Source organism: Aulonocara stuartgranti, assembly GCF_965226115.1.
Source record: "Aulonocara stuartgranti genome assembly, chromosome: 9".
Taxonomy (NCBI): domain Eukaryota; kingdom Metazoa; phylum Chordata; class Actinopteri; order Cichliformes; family Cichlidae; genus Aulonocara; species Aulonocara stuartgranti.
The window spans coordinates 3,648,785-3,664,234 of record NC_138960.1 but is presented as its reverse complement, the minus strand read 5'-3'; the positions used below and the strand labels follow the sequence as shown (position 1 = coordinate 3,664,234).

The following is a 15,450-nucleotide window of genomic DNA, read 5'->3' as shown; positions in this document are numbered from 1 at the left end:
CTGTCTGCCTGCCTCTATTTATTTAATAAATCAGTTTGTGTTGCCTTATATAACTATAATATAAAGTACAAGTTAGTGCTCAGTTGATATGACTGCAGGAGCTGCGTGTGTGGTTCTTGCTTTGATGAATACAAGCGTCAACCAAGCTTATGTGTTTTGTGTTTCTGTTTTGAGGCGAGGTGTGTGTAGAGGCCGAGTGTGTGCGAAGGAACTGTTCGTGGACCAAGTGGGCAGAGTGGAGCGCTTGCTCGCGGTCCTGCGGCGTGGGTCAGCAGCAGAGGATCCGAACGTTCCTGAGCCCCGGAACAAACGGCTCGTGGTGCGAGGACATCCTCGGAGGAAACGTGGAGCATCGCTTCTGTAACATCAAACCCTGCAGAGGTCAGCTGTAATTATCAGTTCAAACTCTTCAGTGAAGGAATATTTAAAAAGCCAAAGAGAGAGTTTCATTTTTCACTTACTGGTCTGCGTTTGTGTTCGATGTTGTGTAGTTGATGGAGGCTGGTCCCGGTGGAGTCCGTGGTCGCGCTGTGATAAGCGTTGCGGCGGCGGACGCTCGATACGCACTCGCTCCTGCTCTAGTCCTCCACCCAAAAATGGTGGAAAGAAGTGTGCAGGAGAGAAGAACCAAGTGAAACCTTGCAACACCAAACCGTGCGGTGAGTCTGATCTACCACGTCCTGCGTTTGGCTCCTCATTGTTCCAGCATATGGCTGTTTATCTACAGGAGTGTGTGTTCAGCCTGTGCAGATAGCATCATGGCAAAACTCAGGAACTGCTGTCTGTGTATTGTCAGATGATAGAGGGTGCCCACCAGGCCAAGAGTTTGTGATGTGTGCCAGCCAGTGTCCACAGCGCTGCTCAGACCTCCAGCAGGGCATAGAGTGCCAGACCAACAGCGAATGTCAGCCTGGCTGCCGCTGCCCTCAAGGTACACAAGTCACACCTCATATGTGCGTGTCTTTGTCCGAAAAGTTCCTCTCCTGGCACTGATTTAACCCCTAAACTGTTCTGTGCTCGCCACTGAGAGAATCGCTTCGCGTCTAGAAATGGGTTTGTTATAACTCCTCTGCCTTCTTTAGGATTCGGGGTTCTGAGAATATACAAATTCCTAGAGTCCTGAATCCCCAACATGTGCACGGGATCCCCCAAGATATCTGCACACAGCTGACTCAGCGTAAAAGTTCTCTGCAGTTCTCAGTAGAACCTTCTAAGAGACGTAATTCAGTTACAAATGGTGTTTACTCCAGTTAGAAACTGTTGAATTGGAACAGACTGAGTGGCTCATCAGTGGTAAAACAAAAGCAGAGCGGACTGTAACAGGTAACACAGGCCTTCAGTTTAACAGCATTATCAGGCAGCCAGTCATATTCTGTTGATGTTTGATTGACCTTGGTTGGGTTATTTAGGTGTAAGAGTTGTTTCCACTGTTTAAAACTGGCTAAATCTTTTAAAGATAAATAACCTAACCGGCTCGACATCACACAAGTATTAGAATTTAGTTTTTTCCAAAGACATTATAGGAGTGAGACGAGGAAAAATCTTAAAGTGAGTCTGGGAGAATTCCCCAACAATAAATATGATGGCAGAAATCAACAACAACAGGTTTAACTGGTGATTCTGTAATGGCCCTGTGGACCATTAAGATGACATCTCATTTAGATGATGTTTCAGAGTAGCTGTGCAGTGCAAGGCGTCATTCTGCTGCCAAGTGATGAGATTTGCATCTAGAATTGTTTTGTTAAAACGAATTCATTTTTTTTCATTAGCATGAATCGTGGTTTGCGTATCTTTTGTACGTGTGTGTTTAGGTCAGTTGCAGCAGGACGGGGTGTGTGTGCAGCTGTGGCAGTGTGACTGTGTGGACTCACTGGGGCAGATTTGGGTGGCCGGCAGCACGCATCAGGTGGACTGCAACAACTGCACCTGCTCTGACGGACAGCTGCTCTGCAGCAATGACAGCTGCCAGGCTACCTGTGTTTGGAGCTCCTGGTCCAGCTGGGCTCCCTGCAGTGTTTCCTGTGGACAGGGCCAGAGAACCAGATACAGGTGAGGTCTCCTGGGACCTGGACGAAGGAGACATGGTTTGTTTTGTAAACTGTTAAATTCTTGTTTGAGCACGTCAGTGTTTGGACATTAAAATGGGATCCAGACGGAGGAAAGTTTTTTTTACAAATCTGAAACTGGATTTTAAACAGGTTTTAAGTGGTACGCTCTTTAACAACAAGACGGAGATCATAACGATCAGAAAATCTATCATATTGTTTCCAGTGTAGAGATGGCACGATGCCACTTTTTTATGTCCGATACCGATATCATAAATTTGGATATCTGCCGATACCGATATGAATCCGATATAGTGTTTTTTAATCAATAAAACTGTTTTTTTAATATCTTGCTGCTTTTTGTATAAGTTCATACTCAAGTTTAAAAAAACAACAACACTAAAGCTATTCTGTTATACCTGTATGCAAAAAAAAATACAACAAAATATTTCATAGTTCAGCAACACTGATCAATCTAATAAACTTAAACCTGCTCCATCCTCCCTATTCTGGTGTTTTAAAGAGTACTTTGCAAACTCCCAGGAAAAAAAATAAGGAACCCCCCCCCTCCACCTCATGATGCTTAATCAACGTAATCAACTTTAATTTGATGCAGTGTGAAAAAAGAAAAAATGCACAGAAATCAATAATTTTTCTACAATAATAAAATAGATTCAACATCTTTCTTCTACAGAACTGCAGACTGCACAGATGGTATCTTCCCAAAGGAAAAAGTACATAGCTTACTAGTATATTAGACTTAACAGTTACTATATGCAGTAATGGACTTCTATATATTTAACATCAGATTAAAACTTTGGGTGTAAGAGTCAGATAATTATTTATTGAAAGCTCGACATTTTAAATGAGAATAAGAAAGAAAAGTATGTCTTTGTGCCCCCTTTTCCCTGTTCATGCCCTATCGGCCCCCCTGGCTACACTTTGCTAGATCCGCCCCTGCACAGTTACAGCCGTCAGCTGTAGAAAAAGATCCTGGAGTAGAAAGTAATATTAAATAAATTCTAACAACAGCTGATCAAGCTTAAACGTGCTGCTGTTGTTCAGCCGCTGGTTTCCTCTTTCTGGTGCAAAGTGAGACAAAAACAAAGAAGAGAGACGATCAGCTGATCACTGATCAGTTTCACGATTGAAGCAGCAGCAGCAGAGAGAGAGAGAGAGGCAGTCGCTCCATATATCGCTTGTTAAGCTTTACAAACATTCAGAGATGAACTTACACACTTGCTTTACTTCTCTCTGGGATCACTTCAGAGATGAAATGCTGGTTTGGTAGTGAGGCTACAAATACACACAGCCGCTCTATCACTGAGCACACTGCTCCGACGTGCTACGGTTATGAGCCGAGTTACGCCGTGTTGCAAGTTTTGTGAGGTGCTTTTTTGATATTTAATGGATCGGATTACATTTTTTATTTCTCTCCGATATCCGATCCAGTAATTTACGTCAGTATCGGACCAATACCGATACGTAATATCGGATCGGTCCATCTCTACTCCAGTGTTTGTCTTCTGTAATTGCTGAATTAAGGATAAAGTTGATTCGAGTTGTCTGAGTCAGTGTGACGATTAACTCTGTCGTCTGTCTTTTGTCCGTGTCAGGAGATAAAATCGGGGCTCTGCGGGAGCCGGAGCGTCACTTGCTGAAAGCATTTCTTTCAAAAGAATGAATTTGCTGCTGATCAGACACCTTCCTGATGGATAGTTAAATAGCTTCGTTTCCATGGTACTGCAAGTTCTCAATGCTAATTCCAAATCTTAGAATTTACAAATAGCATAAGATACATTTAACACTTTAAATCACATATGAAAGCAGTCACGGAGTAACAGATTAGTGATCCAGGCTTCCTGCTACCACAGTAAGTCAGCAATGTAAACAATAATGGAGTCTAGTAGGTTAGGGGGCGGAGCCAGAGTTTCAGTCTCACAGCATGGGGGTAGAGGTTATTCTGGACTGGATCCTGCGCTGCAGTTTTCAGAGCACCTAAAGGCTGATGATTTTCTGAACCCTGACTGTGAATCTTAATATATGAAACGTGAAAAGAGCGTGATGGTTGGTTCATTGTCTTTGGTTCTGCAGTGTATCTGTGGATATAAATACATGCAGTGGTATTAAACTGGTTTTCGGTGTATTCCACTGTGATTACCTGCTGTTCGTGTTATGTGCCAGGTCTCTGACCCCAGACACCGAGGGAACACGTTGCCACTTTGAGGAGGTCCAGCACAGACCCTGCAGTCCAGGAACCTGCCCGCCTCTCTGTCTCCTTGACAACCAGACGCTCAGTGTGGGTGACACCTGGCTCCAAGGAGAATGTAAACAATGGTGCGTTAGATAAGGACAGAGGATATGGATGTTAATGACAAAAATGAAATGTCAGTGATACTGTGCTGGAAGCTCTGCCTGTGTTTCTTCTAGCACGTGCACTCCAGAGGGAGTTTTCTGCCAAGACATCGACTGCAGAGGTGCGTCGCCGTGTTTCTGTGAAAGAGTGTCGCAGATGTTTGAAGTCCTTGCAAAGAAAGTTGTGAAAATCCTTTGTGCTGTTTCCAGTGGACGGTGCTTGGACCCCCTGGTCGGTGTGGTCTGACTGCTCAGCGACTTGTGGTCGGGGCACACATGTTCGAACCCGCGCCTGCATCAACCCCCCACCACGAAACAATGGTTCTCACTGCAGCGGGCCAGAGAAAGAAACACAGGACTGTCAGACCCCTCCGTGCCTGGGTCTGTATCTTAAGGCAAGGAAAGAAAAGCCACATATTCTCTCCAATCAAAGGGAATTTCATTTACTCTTGTATCAACAGATGACCTTTGCCCTTGGTCTCCTTGGTCACCGTGCTCCCAGACGTGCGGGGCGGGGTCTGTATCACGACACAGGGCGTGTGTGTGCGAGCAGGGAGGAGATGCGGCGTGTCCCCCTGAGATCGAGGCTGAGAGGAACCGCGTGGAGACGCAGCTGTGCTACAAACAGCCCTGTCCAGGTACAAGAGTCATGCTGGCAGCACTGAAGCCAGACTAACAGCCACGATCGCTGTTTGTGCTGTTTGTCTCTGAACAGCTGACGGCTCTGTGTGTCTTCAGCATTTCTGAGAAGCCATTGTAATTAGAGGAACTTCAGCTGAGCTCATTAAACGATTGGACATAGTTGCAGTGACTGTTACTGATGAACACAGAGTTATTCTAATATATTATTAGGTAATGAGCTATATGGGCACAGACCAGAGTACATGTAGGGACACAACATTAGAGACTAGACTGGGGAACCACAGAGTGACATTAAAGGGTTTATTGGATCTTTGTTTTTTAGCGTCACATTGCATTATTAGGTCTCCATAGTGACTTAGTATGGTATAGATTTTCTGTTGAAGGAATATATTTCATATATGCAACCTGCTGAGCTGTATCTCACACCGCAGGACGAAGCCGTGCAGTAAAGTTACAGCTGCGCAAAATAAGAGTTAAGTCACATATGCAAAAAATGTTTTAGTGGTTGATCCCAGTCTGTTTCACACTGCTGGAGCTAATAGGACACAGATTGCAGATGTTTGCCACAGAGAATATTAAATCAGTCAAACTAACTTCACTTGTCCATCTGCTGATTTCTGTGTTGCACACATGTGCATTGCAGGTTTTATTGAGTGAAGCTGGACAGGTAGGTACAGCCTCTACTAAGTGAACAGAGCTCAGTGTACAGGGTATCGGTGTCACAGAAAACAAATCGGACCCTTAACATTACTAATGCTACCAACAAATCCTGGAACACCGGGCAAATTGGGAAAAGATGATCTGGCAGAAGAAATGAGGGCGGGCAGGAAATACACAAGGGCAGGAAGTGAAGTATGTGAAATATGAGAGAAAATAGCACAAGTAGAGCTACACAGAGCTTTGGAGCCTCGCATTCAAACCTGTGTTAGACTGTGAGAAGCTTCCAGACTGTTTGAGATTCACTGACTTTCATCTTTTTATTGTGCTTCATTTTTTGAAGCCAGTGTAGAAGAAGGTGGGCAGGTATTTGACTTCTAAAATTATGCCATAGTATGCGATTAACTGAAGAGCCGACTGTGTGTTGAAGCGACTCACAGATGACATCAAGCGCTCGTGAATCGCACTTGAATGTTTTCGTTGCTTTGGCAGGCTGTCCCATGTCAGCGTGGAGCGTTTGGTCTCAGTGTTCCTGTGCGTCCCAGAGGCAGCAGCGTTACCGTGTAGCGCTCTCTTCACCCACCAGGGGCCAACAGTGCACTCCTGTGGAAACGCAGAGCCGGGCATGCGGTCTCAGCCGCTGTGATGGTGAGTTCATTACCCTTAGAGCTGCTTAAGCTGCACTCTGGTCCTACACCTCTTCATGTGTTTTCCTGCTAGAAGTCTGCGAAGCCCCGTTTGTGTACTCGTCGTGTGGCGCTCCCTGTGAGAAGCAGTGTGAACTGCGTGGCCGTGAAGATCTGTGTCTGGGTGTCAGCGAGTGCACACCTGGCTGTTACTGTCCACAGGTGAGTTTTAATGAACGCTGCTGAGTTTAATTATGATTTTTGGACACTACCAGTAGGATACAGTAAGACGCACTTTGCCTTTGGAGGTTTTGCTTTGATTTCTGGTCATTAAGAACAAATATGATTAGCAAATAATGCAACACGTGTTAACAGCTGCGTTTTGTTGGTTTGGTTTTTGGATCTTAAGCTGCTTCAAACAGCACATTTGCCTGAAGTATGAATTCTACATTGATGCATCTCAATGCACGTGATTTGAGCACAACACAGGACAAATGTGCTGTACTTTATGACCAAGACACAGATCCGATCGCTGCGCTGTTTCTTCTTTCCTCTGAGATGTGTGTTTTTCCTTCCAGGGCCTGCTGCAGTATAATGGGAGCTGTGTTCCTCCAGAGGAATGTGGCTGCATCCACTTGCAGCACCAAGCTCCAGGAGATCCACCCACGCCTGTCACCGTCCCACAGGGGGCCACGGTCACCATAGGCTGCAGTACCTGGTCAGTTGTCTCTATCAGCCCCTGTTGCTGATAGAGACATGAATGTTTTCTCACAGTGTTGTCGTCACTCTCTGCTCTTTCTTTGTGATTCCCAGCTTGTGTGTGCAGTTTGTCTTTTATGCTGCCTGGGCTGTGACAGGTTGTTATTATTGTCCGTTTTGTTGACTTCTCTGTCCTCCAGTCTTTGTCACGATGGGAGTTTGCAGTGCGACATGAGAGAATGTGAAGGTAAGAGAGCAGAGTAATAAAACGAGGTTCTCTGTAAACACGGTGAACCTGAATCTTTCTTTCTCTCCTTCTTTCAGTCGTCCTCAGCGAGTGGTCGGGCTGGACTCGGTGCTCTCCCTGCGTGCTGCAGCACAACAGCTCGCAGATGGTGTCGATCCAGAGGCGCTTTCGAGCCTGTTTGGACCTGGATTCTGGTCTTCCAGTCTCTAAAGAGGAGGAGAGCCAGTGTCCAGGACTGCTGGTAGAGGAGAGGCCATGTCCAGATGCTAACATCTGCAGAGGTAACAAAGATGCTCACACCAAGAGTTTGTTTCGTGTCAGAGGATTCAGTCGTCTTATTGGCCAGATGTCACTGAGGAGAGAGCAGCAAAAGTAAATGTTCTGTGTTATGTTAGAGATTTTACTGCTGTCTGCAAACTCATACTGACCTTTGCAAGATTCTTTTAGGTCAAACTTGCACTGTGCACCTGGAAGTTGGGTCGGATTGAGGTTGGAGGACGTTCACACCATAAACAAACTGCACAAACTGCACCTCCTCCACAGGGTCTGGGTGTTTGTGGGCACCACAGTTGTGCTCTGTCTGAGACCCTCTCAGTAAAAGTTTGACACAGATTGCATGCAAACAGTGGGTGAATGAGTCAGGGCTCGACGAGCACGGCTCCAAAGAAAAAAATGAATTACACAGTCGGTCAGAGGGTGATGAAATGACTGCAGCGCGGTTTTCTCTGGAAAGGAAAGGGGGGTGATTGTGTTTTGAAATAAATGCGTGCACTTCAAAGCATATTCTTTTCATCTAAATAAAGACAGTTGGAGTCTCACACACAGCGAGGAATAAACGACTGCAGACACCGATAATGTCCAAGTCATAAACAGGCAAACCTTTAAACTGTTTCAGTGTATTAAATAAATGTATGTAGTTTTGGATCCAGTGACGAGAGCGATGTCATTCTGACATGTGGAGTCTCTGAGGGAAAATGTTTACTGTGTGTCAGTCACAGCTGCCATCAGCAGACAGTTAAGAGGCCTTAATCAGTGCAAAATGGGCTTTTCCTGCTATTCTGACTCACTTTATTCCCCAAAGGAGAAGAAAAGGACAGGTTAAATGCTCATGTGTGGTTAGCTTTGCTTTTATGTGCGTGCAAAGGATGATTCAGCTCAAATTTAACTCTGTCATCCATCCATTTTTTATACACGAATGGCTCTGAATGACTGCTGTCCCAGCTTAATTTGCATGTCAAACAACTGAAGCCTGGTTCTTGGTCATAGTGAGTAAATACTGCTCAGCAAGAACAAACTAAAATGTGTCTCTTACTTATAAATGATACAGCAAATAAACACATTGTGTTTGTCGCTCTGTCGTCATCATCTAAAACGAAACACTTAAAGTTTCTGTATTTGTCACTGTCAGTCTGTTAATGCGGATAATACCAAGGTTAGGTTAGTTATGATAGTCACTCTGCTCTCCTAGATGTGTGTCAGTGGAGTGGGTGGAGTGCTTGGACAGCGTGTGCTGAGCCGTGCAGCGGTGGAGTCAGGCAGCGCTACAGACAGCCCCTGGCCTCTCCTGCAGGACCCCAGTGTAGGAGCCAAGAGACCCAGACCCAAGGATGCAACACGGCCCTCTGCCCAGGTACATGTGAGCTTAAAAAGAGAGCAAAGCCAACAGGCAACATCAGTGGTGTAGTTCATAAGTTCAGTTCCAAAGATAACATTAGTTACACAATTTGTTGATATATATGTGAATGGAGATGACTGCAAAAGCCCCTAAAAATTAAGGCTGTTGGAAGTTTTGGTACACGCAGTGAAAATGTTTTCCTCGAAGGCTTCGAGGCTGAGCCGGACAGAGATGATCATGTTGTTTGTGTCAGCGTGGTTTGTTAGAAACACATTTGTGTGTTTTCACTTTGAACTAATGCAAAGTCATTAGTGTTTCTTTTCAGCAGCTGAAGGAACTTCTGCACATTCTTGGAAAGAAGTGAGAGGAAATCAGACGTACAAGTAAAACGTATATAAAACGACACACAGAGGAAAATGATCCGATTCAATGAATTTCTAACCAAACGTCTTTACAGCTTAAAAAGAAGAATTTTATAGGAAGTTCCATTAGTTCTGAAGCTGTTTGAAATAAAACAAATCAGGATGTACTAAAAGACTAAATCAGACTGAAGACAAAACTTTGTCCTTACGATTATCTGTCTGTCACAAAGCTACAGCTACAAGCCGCACACATCACACCACCACCACCGTGCTGAACTCTGTTTCTACGTCAGGTCACATTTTGCAGCACAGGCATGGTTTTCTTTGCTTTTTCAGGTGAGCGCTGTGAGGACAGGGATCGAGCCTCCCAGGACAGCTGTGCCAACAAGTGTCCTCGCAGCTGCACTGACCTATGGGAGCATGTGCAGTGTCTCCAAGGAGCCTGTCACCCGGGTAACCATGGATAACATCTTCCTAATATTAGACTTTCATTACGTGAAATTCATTGTTTCTCTGTGTTTCTTTACTTTTCCGTCTCTTTTTTTGGTTTTTGTCTCCTCAGGTTGTCGGTGTCCAGAAGGACAGCTGTTGCAAGATGGCCGCTGCGTGCCAGTGACAGAATGTCGTTGTGGTATCCCATCAGGCAACGGGACGCTGGAGTTCCTCCCTGAAGAGGAGTTTACTGTGGACTGTAACACCTGGTGAGAACTGCTTTCTGTGAGCTGAAGTATGGTCATAGTTGGGATTAATAAAGCAGTTTTTCAAATTTTTGTAGCGTTTAGTTCATAAACTTTGCTCCGTCTCACTTCTCGTAACGCCCCTCCGTGTGCAGTGTGTGTGAGCATGGCACGGTGGTGTGCTCCAAGCTTCCCTGTCCAGTTTATGAGCCCTGGAGTCCATGGAGCGCCTGCTCAGCTTCATGTGAGCGAGGCCGGAGAACCAGGACGCGCCGCTGCCAGGACACAGAGGGCGGCCCGCCCTGTGCCGAAGTCACGCAAACAGAAATCTGTGATCTGCCGTCGTGTCCAGGTCGGACATAGAAAAAATATCCAGCCAAGATCCTGAGATTTTACCTGCAAGTCTGGCGTCCCCTTACCTCCTTAATCTCTGCTTAACTCGCCGCCTCTCTTTGCAGCGGGTTGTTTGCTGAGTGAGTGGTCGGCCTGGAGCGAGTGCAGCGCCTCCTGTGACGGTGGGTTGTCATTGCGGAACAAGACGGTCCTCCGAGAGCCAGAGCCCGGTGGGACAGCCTGTGTCGGGCCACTTGAACAGCATGTTGTCTGTAACACCAACAGCTGCCTGCCCGGTAACACAAGCACACAACACTGCGCACTTTGTGTGTCTACTGAGAGATACCCCTTGAGTTCAAATGATGTGAAACTGTTGTCAGTCAGCTCATCAAAGTCCTAACGAGTGATGTTTACAGTTATATTAATTATAACAAACAAAGTGAATACGAAGTAAATATATCAGCGCACATGTCTGCACGCCGACCTGTTACAAGTGAGGTCATTTGCTTTATGTTCCTGCAGAGTGTCCCGGCACGCAGGTGTCCAGTGACTGTTCAGCTTCCTGTCCGTATACCTGCCAGGACTTGTGGCCACACACTCAGTGTTTACCTGGACCCTGCACGCCGGGGTGCACATGCCCTCCTGGACAGGTGTGTGTGTGTGTGTGTGTGTGTGTGTGTGTGTGTGTGTGTGTGTGTGGTTGGACAGCAGATGTGAGTCCTAACTGATTGTGTCATCGTGCCCTTTGCAGGTGTTGCACAGGGGCTCCTGTGTGGCTCACGCTGACTGTCCCTGTTCGCCGCTCTCTTTGCCGGCTGATTTTCAAAGCTGGAATGTCAGCTCCGAGTACTTCACGGAAGCTCTGCTGCCCCCGGGAGCGGCCATCCAGCACCTCTGCAATACATGGTGATCTGCTACTGTTGGTGTGGTCCAGTCATTCACTGAGTCGTGTTGTAGGCAGTTGAACCAACGGCTGTAAAACTGTAATATGTGGCTCTTACATTTCCGGGCTGGCTCTGGCTCAGGTTGTAGAGCAGGTCAGCTACTAATCAGAAGGTTGGTGGTTCAATAGCTGCTCAGGTATCCTTGGGCAAGATGTTGAATCCCCAGTTGCTCCTGATGTGTTCATTAGAGTAAGATTTTGTGTGAATTTTAGACAGAAAGCACTCAGACACAGTGAAAAGTGCACAAATGGGAGATTAAACGATGCAGAGTGCTCGAGTAGAGTAAAACAGCACTGTGGAAGAAGCAGTGCATCCACGCTGCGCAGTTTAAAAATGACTCGACCGATGATTTGATTTTTTTTCTAATGTTTCTAACAATATTCCAACCCAAAGAAATGTATGTTTTATTCATTGTTGTGTTTCATTTTGATCCAAGACATTTAATTGTAGCAATTAACGTTACATTTGCTACATTTTCTTCAGTATTTCTTCAGAATAAAGAGGCACACCATAAATAAAGTCAGTTAAATGACTGGTAACTTGTTCATGAACATCATTTCTGCCCGAGTCAGGTCGATTTTATCCAACTGTCTATTTTTGCTTTAATTAAAAGAAAACGTTGGGTTACTTAACATAATCCCTGGTTCTTTGATAACAGAGTGAGGTGTTTCACTATGGGGAATCGCCTCGGCGTGACCAACTACGGAAGCTCCAATGACACCACGTCTGTCTATGACAGACCTGTCGAGTCGTGCTCAGGGCTCCGCCCCCTCATACTAACACGGCCGACCAGCTCCTCCTAACTCATTCCAAGCGGATTTCTTTCCGTGCCTAAGCAAGGAGGGAAGTGTTGGTGAAACACCTCACTCTGTTATCAAAGAACCAGGGATTACGTTAAGTAACCCAACGTTCTTTTTCTAACTTCGCTCGGTGTTTCACTATGGGAGATATGGCCCACTCCCGGATTGCGCCAGCTCCCGAAGCTACTCTCCAGTGCTACTCCAGGATCTCAGGTCGAACCTGAGGCACCAGAATCCAGCACCGTCTGAGCCAGGGATGACTGTGCAACATCCAGCCGATAAAACCGGACAAACGTGTGCGGCGTAGCCCAGCTTGCTGCCGCACAAATATCCTGGACTGATACACCTCTGAACAACGCCCAGGATGTGGCCACACCCCTAGTGGAGTGAGCTCGGAGTCCCGGGGGGGGGGGGGGCTGCAAGCCCTTACAGCTATAAGCCAGAGCAAAGGCCTCTACAATCCAATGAGCTAGCCTCTGGCGTGATACGGGCCTGCCCTTGTGAGGGGAGGCCCAGCTGATCCGACTTCCTGAATCCAGCTGTTCTGTCAACATAAGTCCCCAAGGCCCGGACAGGGCACAAAGTGTTCAGCCTCTGCTCCCTCTCGGAAGAGAATGGAGGGGGGTGAAAAGCCAGGAGCTCTACTGTAGAGCACCTGTATGACATTTCCAGCACTTTAGGCTGGGTTAGGCCTCAGGAGTGCTTTAGTGAGTCCGGGGCCAGCTGTAGACAAGAGGGGTGAATAGACAGAGCCCGTAATTCACTAACTCGCTTGGCTGTGGTTAGAGCCAACAGCAGAGTGGTTTTAAGAGAGAGAAACTTCAACCCCACTGCCCCAATAGGCTCAAAGGGGTGGTGGGAGAGGGCGTCTAAAACGACTGACAGATCCTATAAAGGGACCAGTGGTCTAGAAACTGGGAGCGTTCGACGCACCCCTCTCATGAAGCGACATACAAGGGGGTGCTGCCCGGCAGGTTTATCACCAAACCCCACGTGGCAGGCTGAAATAGCTGCTAAATAGACCTTTATAATGGAAAAGGCTTTCCTTTTGTCCAGCAAGTCTTGAAGAAAACACAACAGCTCCACCACTGAACACTGAAAAGGGATAATCTGCTTTTCATGGCACCACTCTTCAAAAACACGCCATTTACTGCTGTAAATGGAACGAGTGGAGGAGACTCTGGCATTCTGAATGGTTTCAATAACCTTCGGAGGCATGCCTGCTGCCTTCAAATTCCACCTTTCACGGGCCAGGCCTAGAGAGCAACCTGGTCTGGATGGGGATGGTATATCTCCCCCTGCGCCTGAGACAGTAGGTCCCTGCGGATGGGGAGTGGCCATGGCTCGTCCACCAGAAGCTGGATGATTTCTGCTATCCAGTGTTTGGATGCCCACCGTGGAGCTATTAAAATCTGAGACAGCCCCTGATCCCTCACTCTGATCAGTGTTGGGGAGATCAGGCTGAGGGGAGGGAAAGCATACAGCAGAGTTTTTGGCCATGGATGGGCCAGCGCATCCACGCCCAGTGGCGCATGTGCGTCTGACAGGGAGAAAAACAGGGGGCACTGTGTGTTTTCTCGTGAGGCGAGGAGATCTACGGCAGCCCGGCCGTATCTCTGCCAAATCTGCTCCACCACCTTTGGGTGAAGCCTCCATTCTCCGAACAGTGGATTTCCTCTGGACAGGAGGTCCGCCCCCCTGTTCAGAATTCCTGGCACGTGAGTTGCCCGAAGGGAGAGGAGCCGAGTGCTGCTCCACATAATTATTTCCCTGGCTAACCTGTGTAGCTGCCGGGAACGGGTGCCGCCCTGGCGGTTGATATAAGCAACTACAGTGGAGTTGTCTGTTTTCACTAAAACATGTTGACCCCGGAGATACGGCAGAAAATGGAGCACCGCGTGGAGCTCCAGCACATTTATGTGATTCAGAGCGAGCCTCTGTGACCAAACGCCATTCACTGCTCTGCCCATCATAGTCGCACCCCAACCTGACAGGGATGCATCTGTGGTCAGCGTCACCCTGGATGATACTGCCCCGAGAGGTACCGCCGCCGCGAGAGCTGTCAGGCTCCTCCAAGGCCGGAGAGCCGCGATACACGGCTGCATTATTTTTACACCACGATTGAGATGTCGGCGAGGGCACAGCTGCAGAGAAGCGACCCACCGCTGAAAATCTCTCATCATAAGCAGCCCCAAATGTACCACCGATATCACCGAGGCCATGAGGCCGAGGAGGCGGAGACAGAGTCGGAACCGCACGACTTTCCCAGCTGAAAACGGGAAAGACAGTGAGTGAAGGATGCGATCCTCCGCTCTGAAAGTGCGATAAGAGATGGAGTCTATTCTGAGCCCCAGATACTCTGTAAACTGTGCGGGTTCCAAGTGGCTCCTTTCCAGGTTGATTGTGAACCCAAGCTCCGTGAGGTGATTCACCACCACCTCGGAGTCTTTGATCGCCTGCTCTCGCGATCGTGAGCATATTAGATAATCGTCTATGTAAGAGGATATTCTGATGCCGCTGTTCCTTAACGGAGACAGCGCTGCCTCCACACGTTTGCTAAACACCCTTGGAGCTAAGGATAGCCCGAATGGGATAGTTTGAAACTCGTACGCTACGCTCTGATAAGCGAACGTGAGATATTTCCTGTGTGGAGGATAAATGGCGATGTGAAAATATGCGTCTGATAGGTCGATTGTAACAAACCAATCGCCTGTGTGAATTGAGCGACAAAGCGTCTTGTGTGTGAGCATTCTGAACGTGTACTTTCTCAAATGCTTGTTTAACACACGCAGATCCAGAATAGGACGGAGCGACGTTCCGTCCTTTTTCGGGATGAGGAAATAGCGGGAGTAAAAGCCCTGCTGAGCTTCTTCGCTCGGAACCGCTCCGACCGCCTGTTTGTGTAACAGGGAGGATATTTCCTCCTCCAGCACATTCGCTGAATCGCGACTGGCCACAGAAGCTAACACTCCACCGAATCTCGGGGGTTTTGCCGCAAACTGTAGTCTGTAACCATGGGAAATGGTTGACAAGACCCAGGGATGAACTGCGCATGCACGCCACCGCTCCAGCCGCTCTGCGAGCGGGCCTCTGAAGACGCGGTAGCGTGACGTCACCCCTGTGTCCCGGAAGGAGTTGGGGCTCTCCCCCTCGGGAAGAGCGTGAGCTCCCCCCGCTGGGAACAAAGACAAATTGCAGTGATTTTCTTTTGTTTTTATTTTGAAACTGGGGGGACATTCTGCCCTTGGCAAACTGCCTGGCTGCAGAAATGCACGTTTTATTTCTTTTGTTACCCCCAAACCACAGTGAAGTGTCTGGTGACTCTGGGCAGTGCTTGGTGACACAGACAGAGTGCTTAGAAGTGTTTTGTCACACTGCTCCATATGTCCACAAGTCTGTCCTCCCTGAACTGGAGGAGGAGACTGAGAGGGTGCTCCTGGTGAACTGG

At 47.5% G+C, this 15,450-nt stretch overlaps 1 protein-coding gene across 1 annotated transcript in view; it reads left to right on the top strand.

Annotated features, from left to right (window-relative positions):
- The window catches only part of LOC309714893 (SCO-spondin-like), a 101,163-nt gene that overhangs the window by 56,167 nt on the left and 29,546 nt on the right, over positions 1–15,450 (top strand). Inside the window, exons 91-110 of the mRNA XM_082547621.1 lie at positions 175–381; positions 492–659; positions 797–931; positions 1,812–2,049; positions 4,230–4,382; positions 4,476–4,522; positions 4,611–4,781; positions 4,862–5,038; positions 6,192–6,347; positions 6,420–6,547; positions 6,904–7,043; positions 7,225–7,271; positions 7,349–7,552; positions 8,740–8,901; positions 9,585–9,701; positions 9,811–9,949; positions 10,081–10,277; positions 10,384–10,554; positions 10,781–10,908; positions 11,010–11,164. Of these exons, the coding sequence (XP_082403747.1) occupies positions 175–381; positions 492–659; positions 797–931; positions 1,812–2,049; positions 4,230–4,382; positions 4,476–4,522; positions 4,611–4,781; positions 4,862–5,038; positions 6,192–6,347; positions 6,420–6,547; positions 6,904–7,043; positions 7,225–7,271; positions 7,349–7,552; positions 8,740–8,901; positions 9,585–9,701; positions 9,811–9,949; positions 10,081–10,277; positions 10,384–10,554; positions 10,781–10,908; positions 11,010–11,164 (3,040 nt within the window). The remainder of the gene's footprint in view (positions 1–174; positions 382–491; positions 660–796; positions 932–1,811; positions 2,050–4,229; positions 4,383–4,475; positions 4,523–4,610; positions 4,782–4,861; positions 5,039–6,191; positions 6,348–6,419; positions 6,548–6,903; positions 7,044–7,224; positions 7,272–7,348; positions 7,553–8,739; positions 8,902–9,584; positions 9,702–9,810; positions 9,950–10,080; positions 10,278–10,383; positions 10,555–10,780; positions 10,909–11,009; positions 11,165–15,450) is intronic.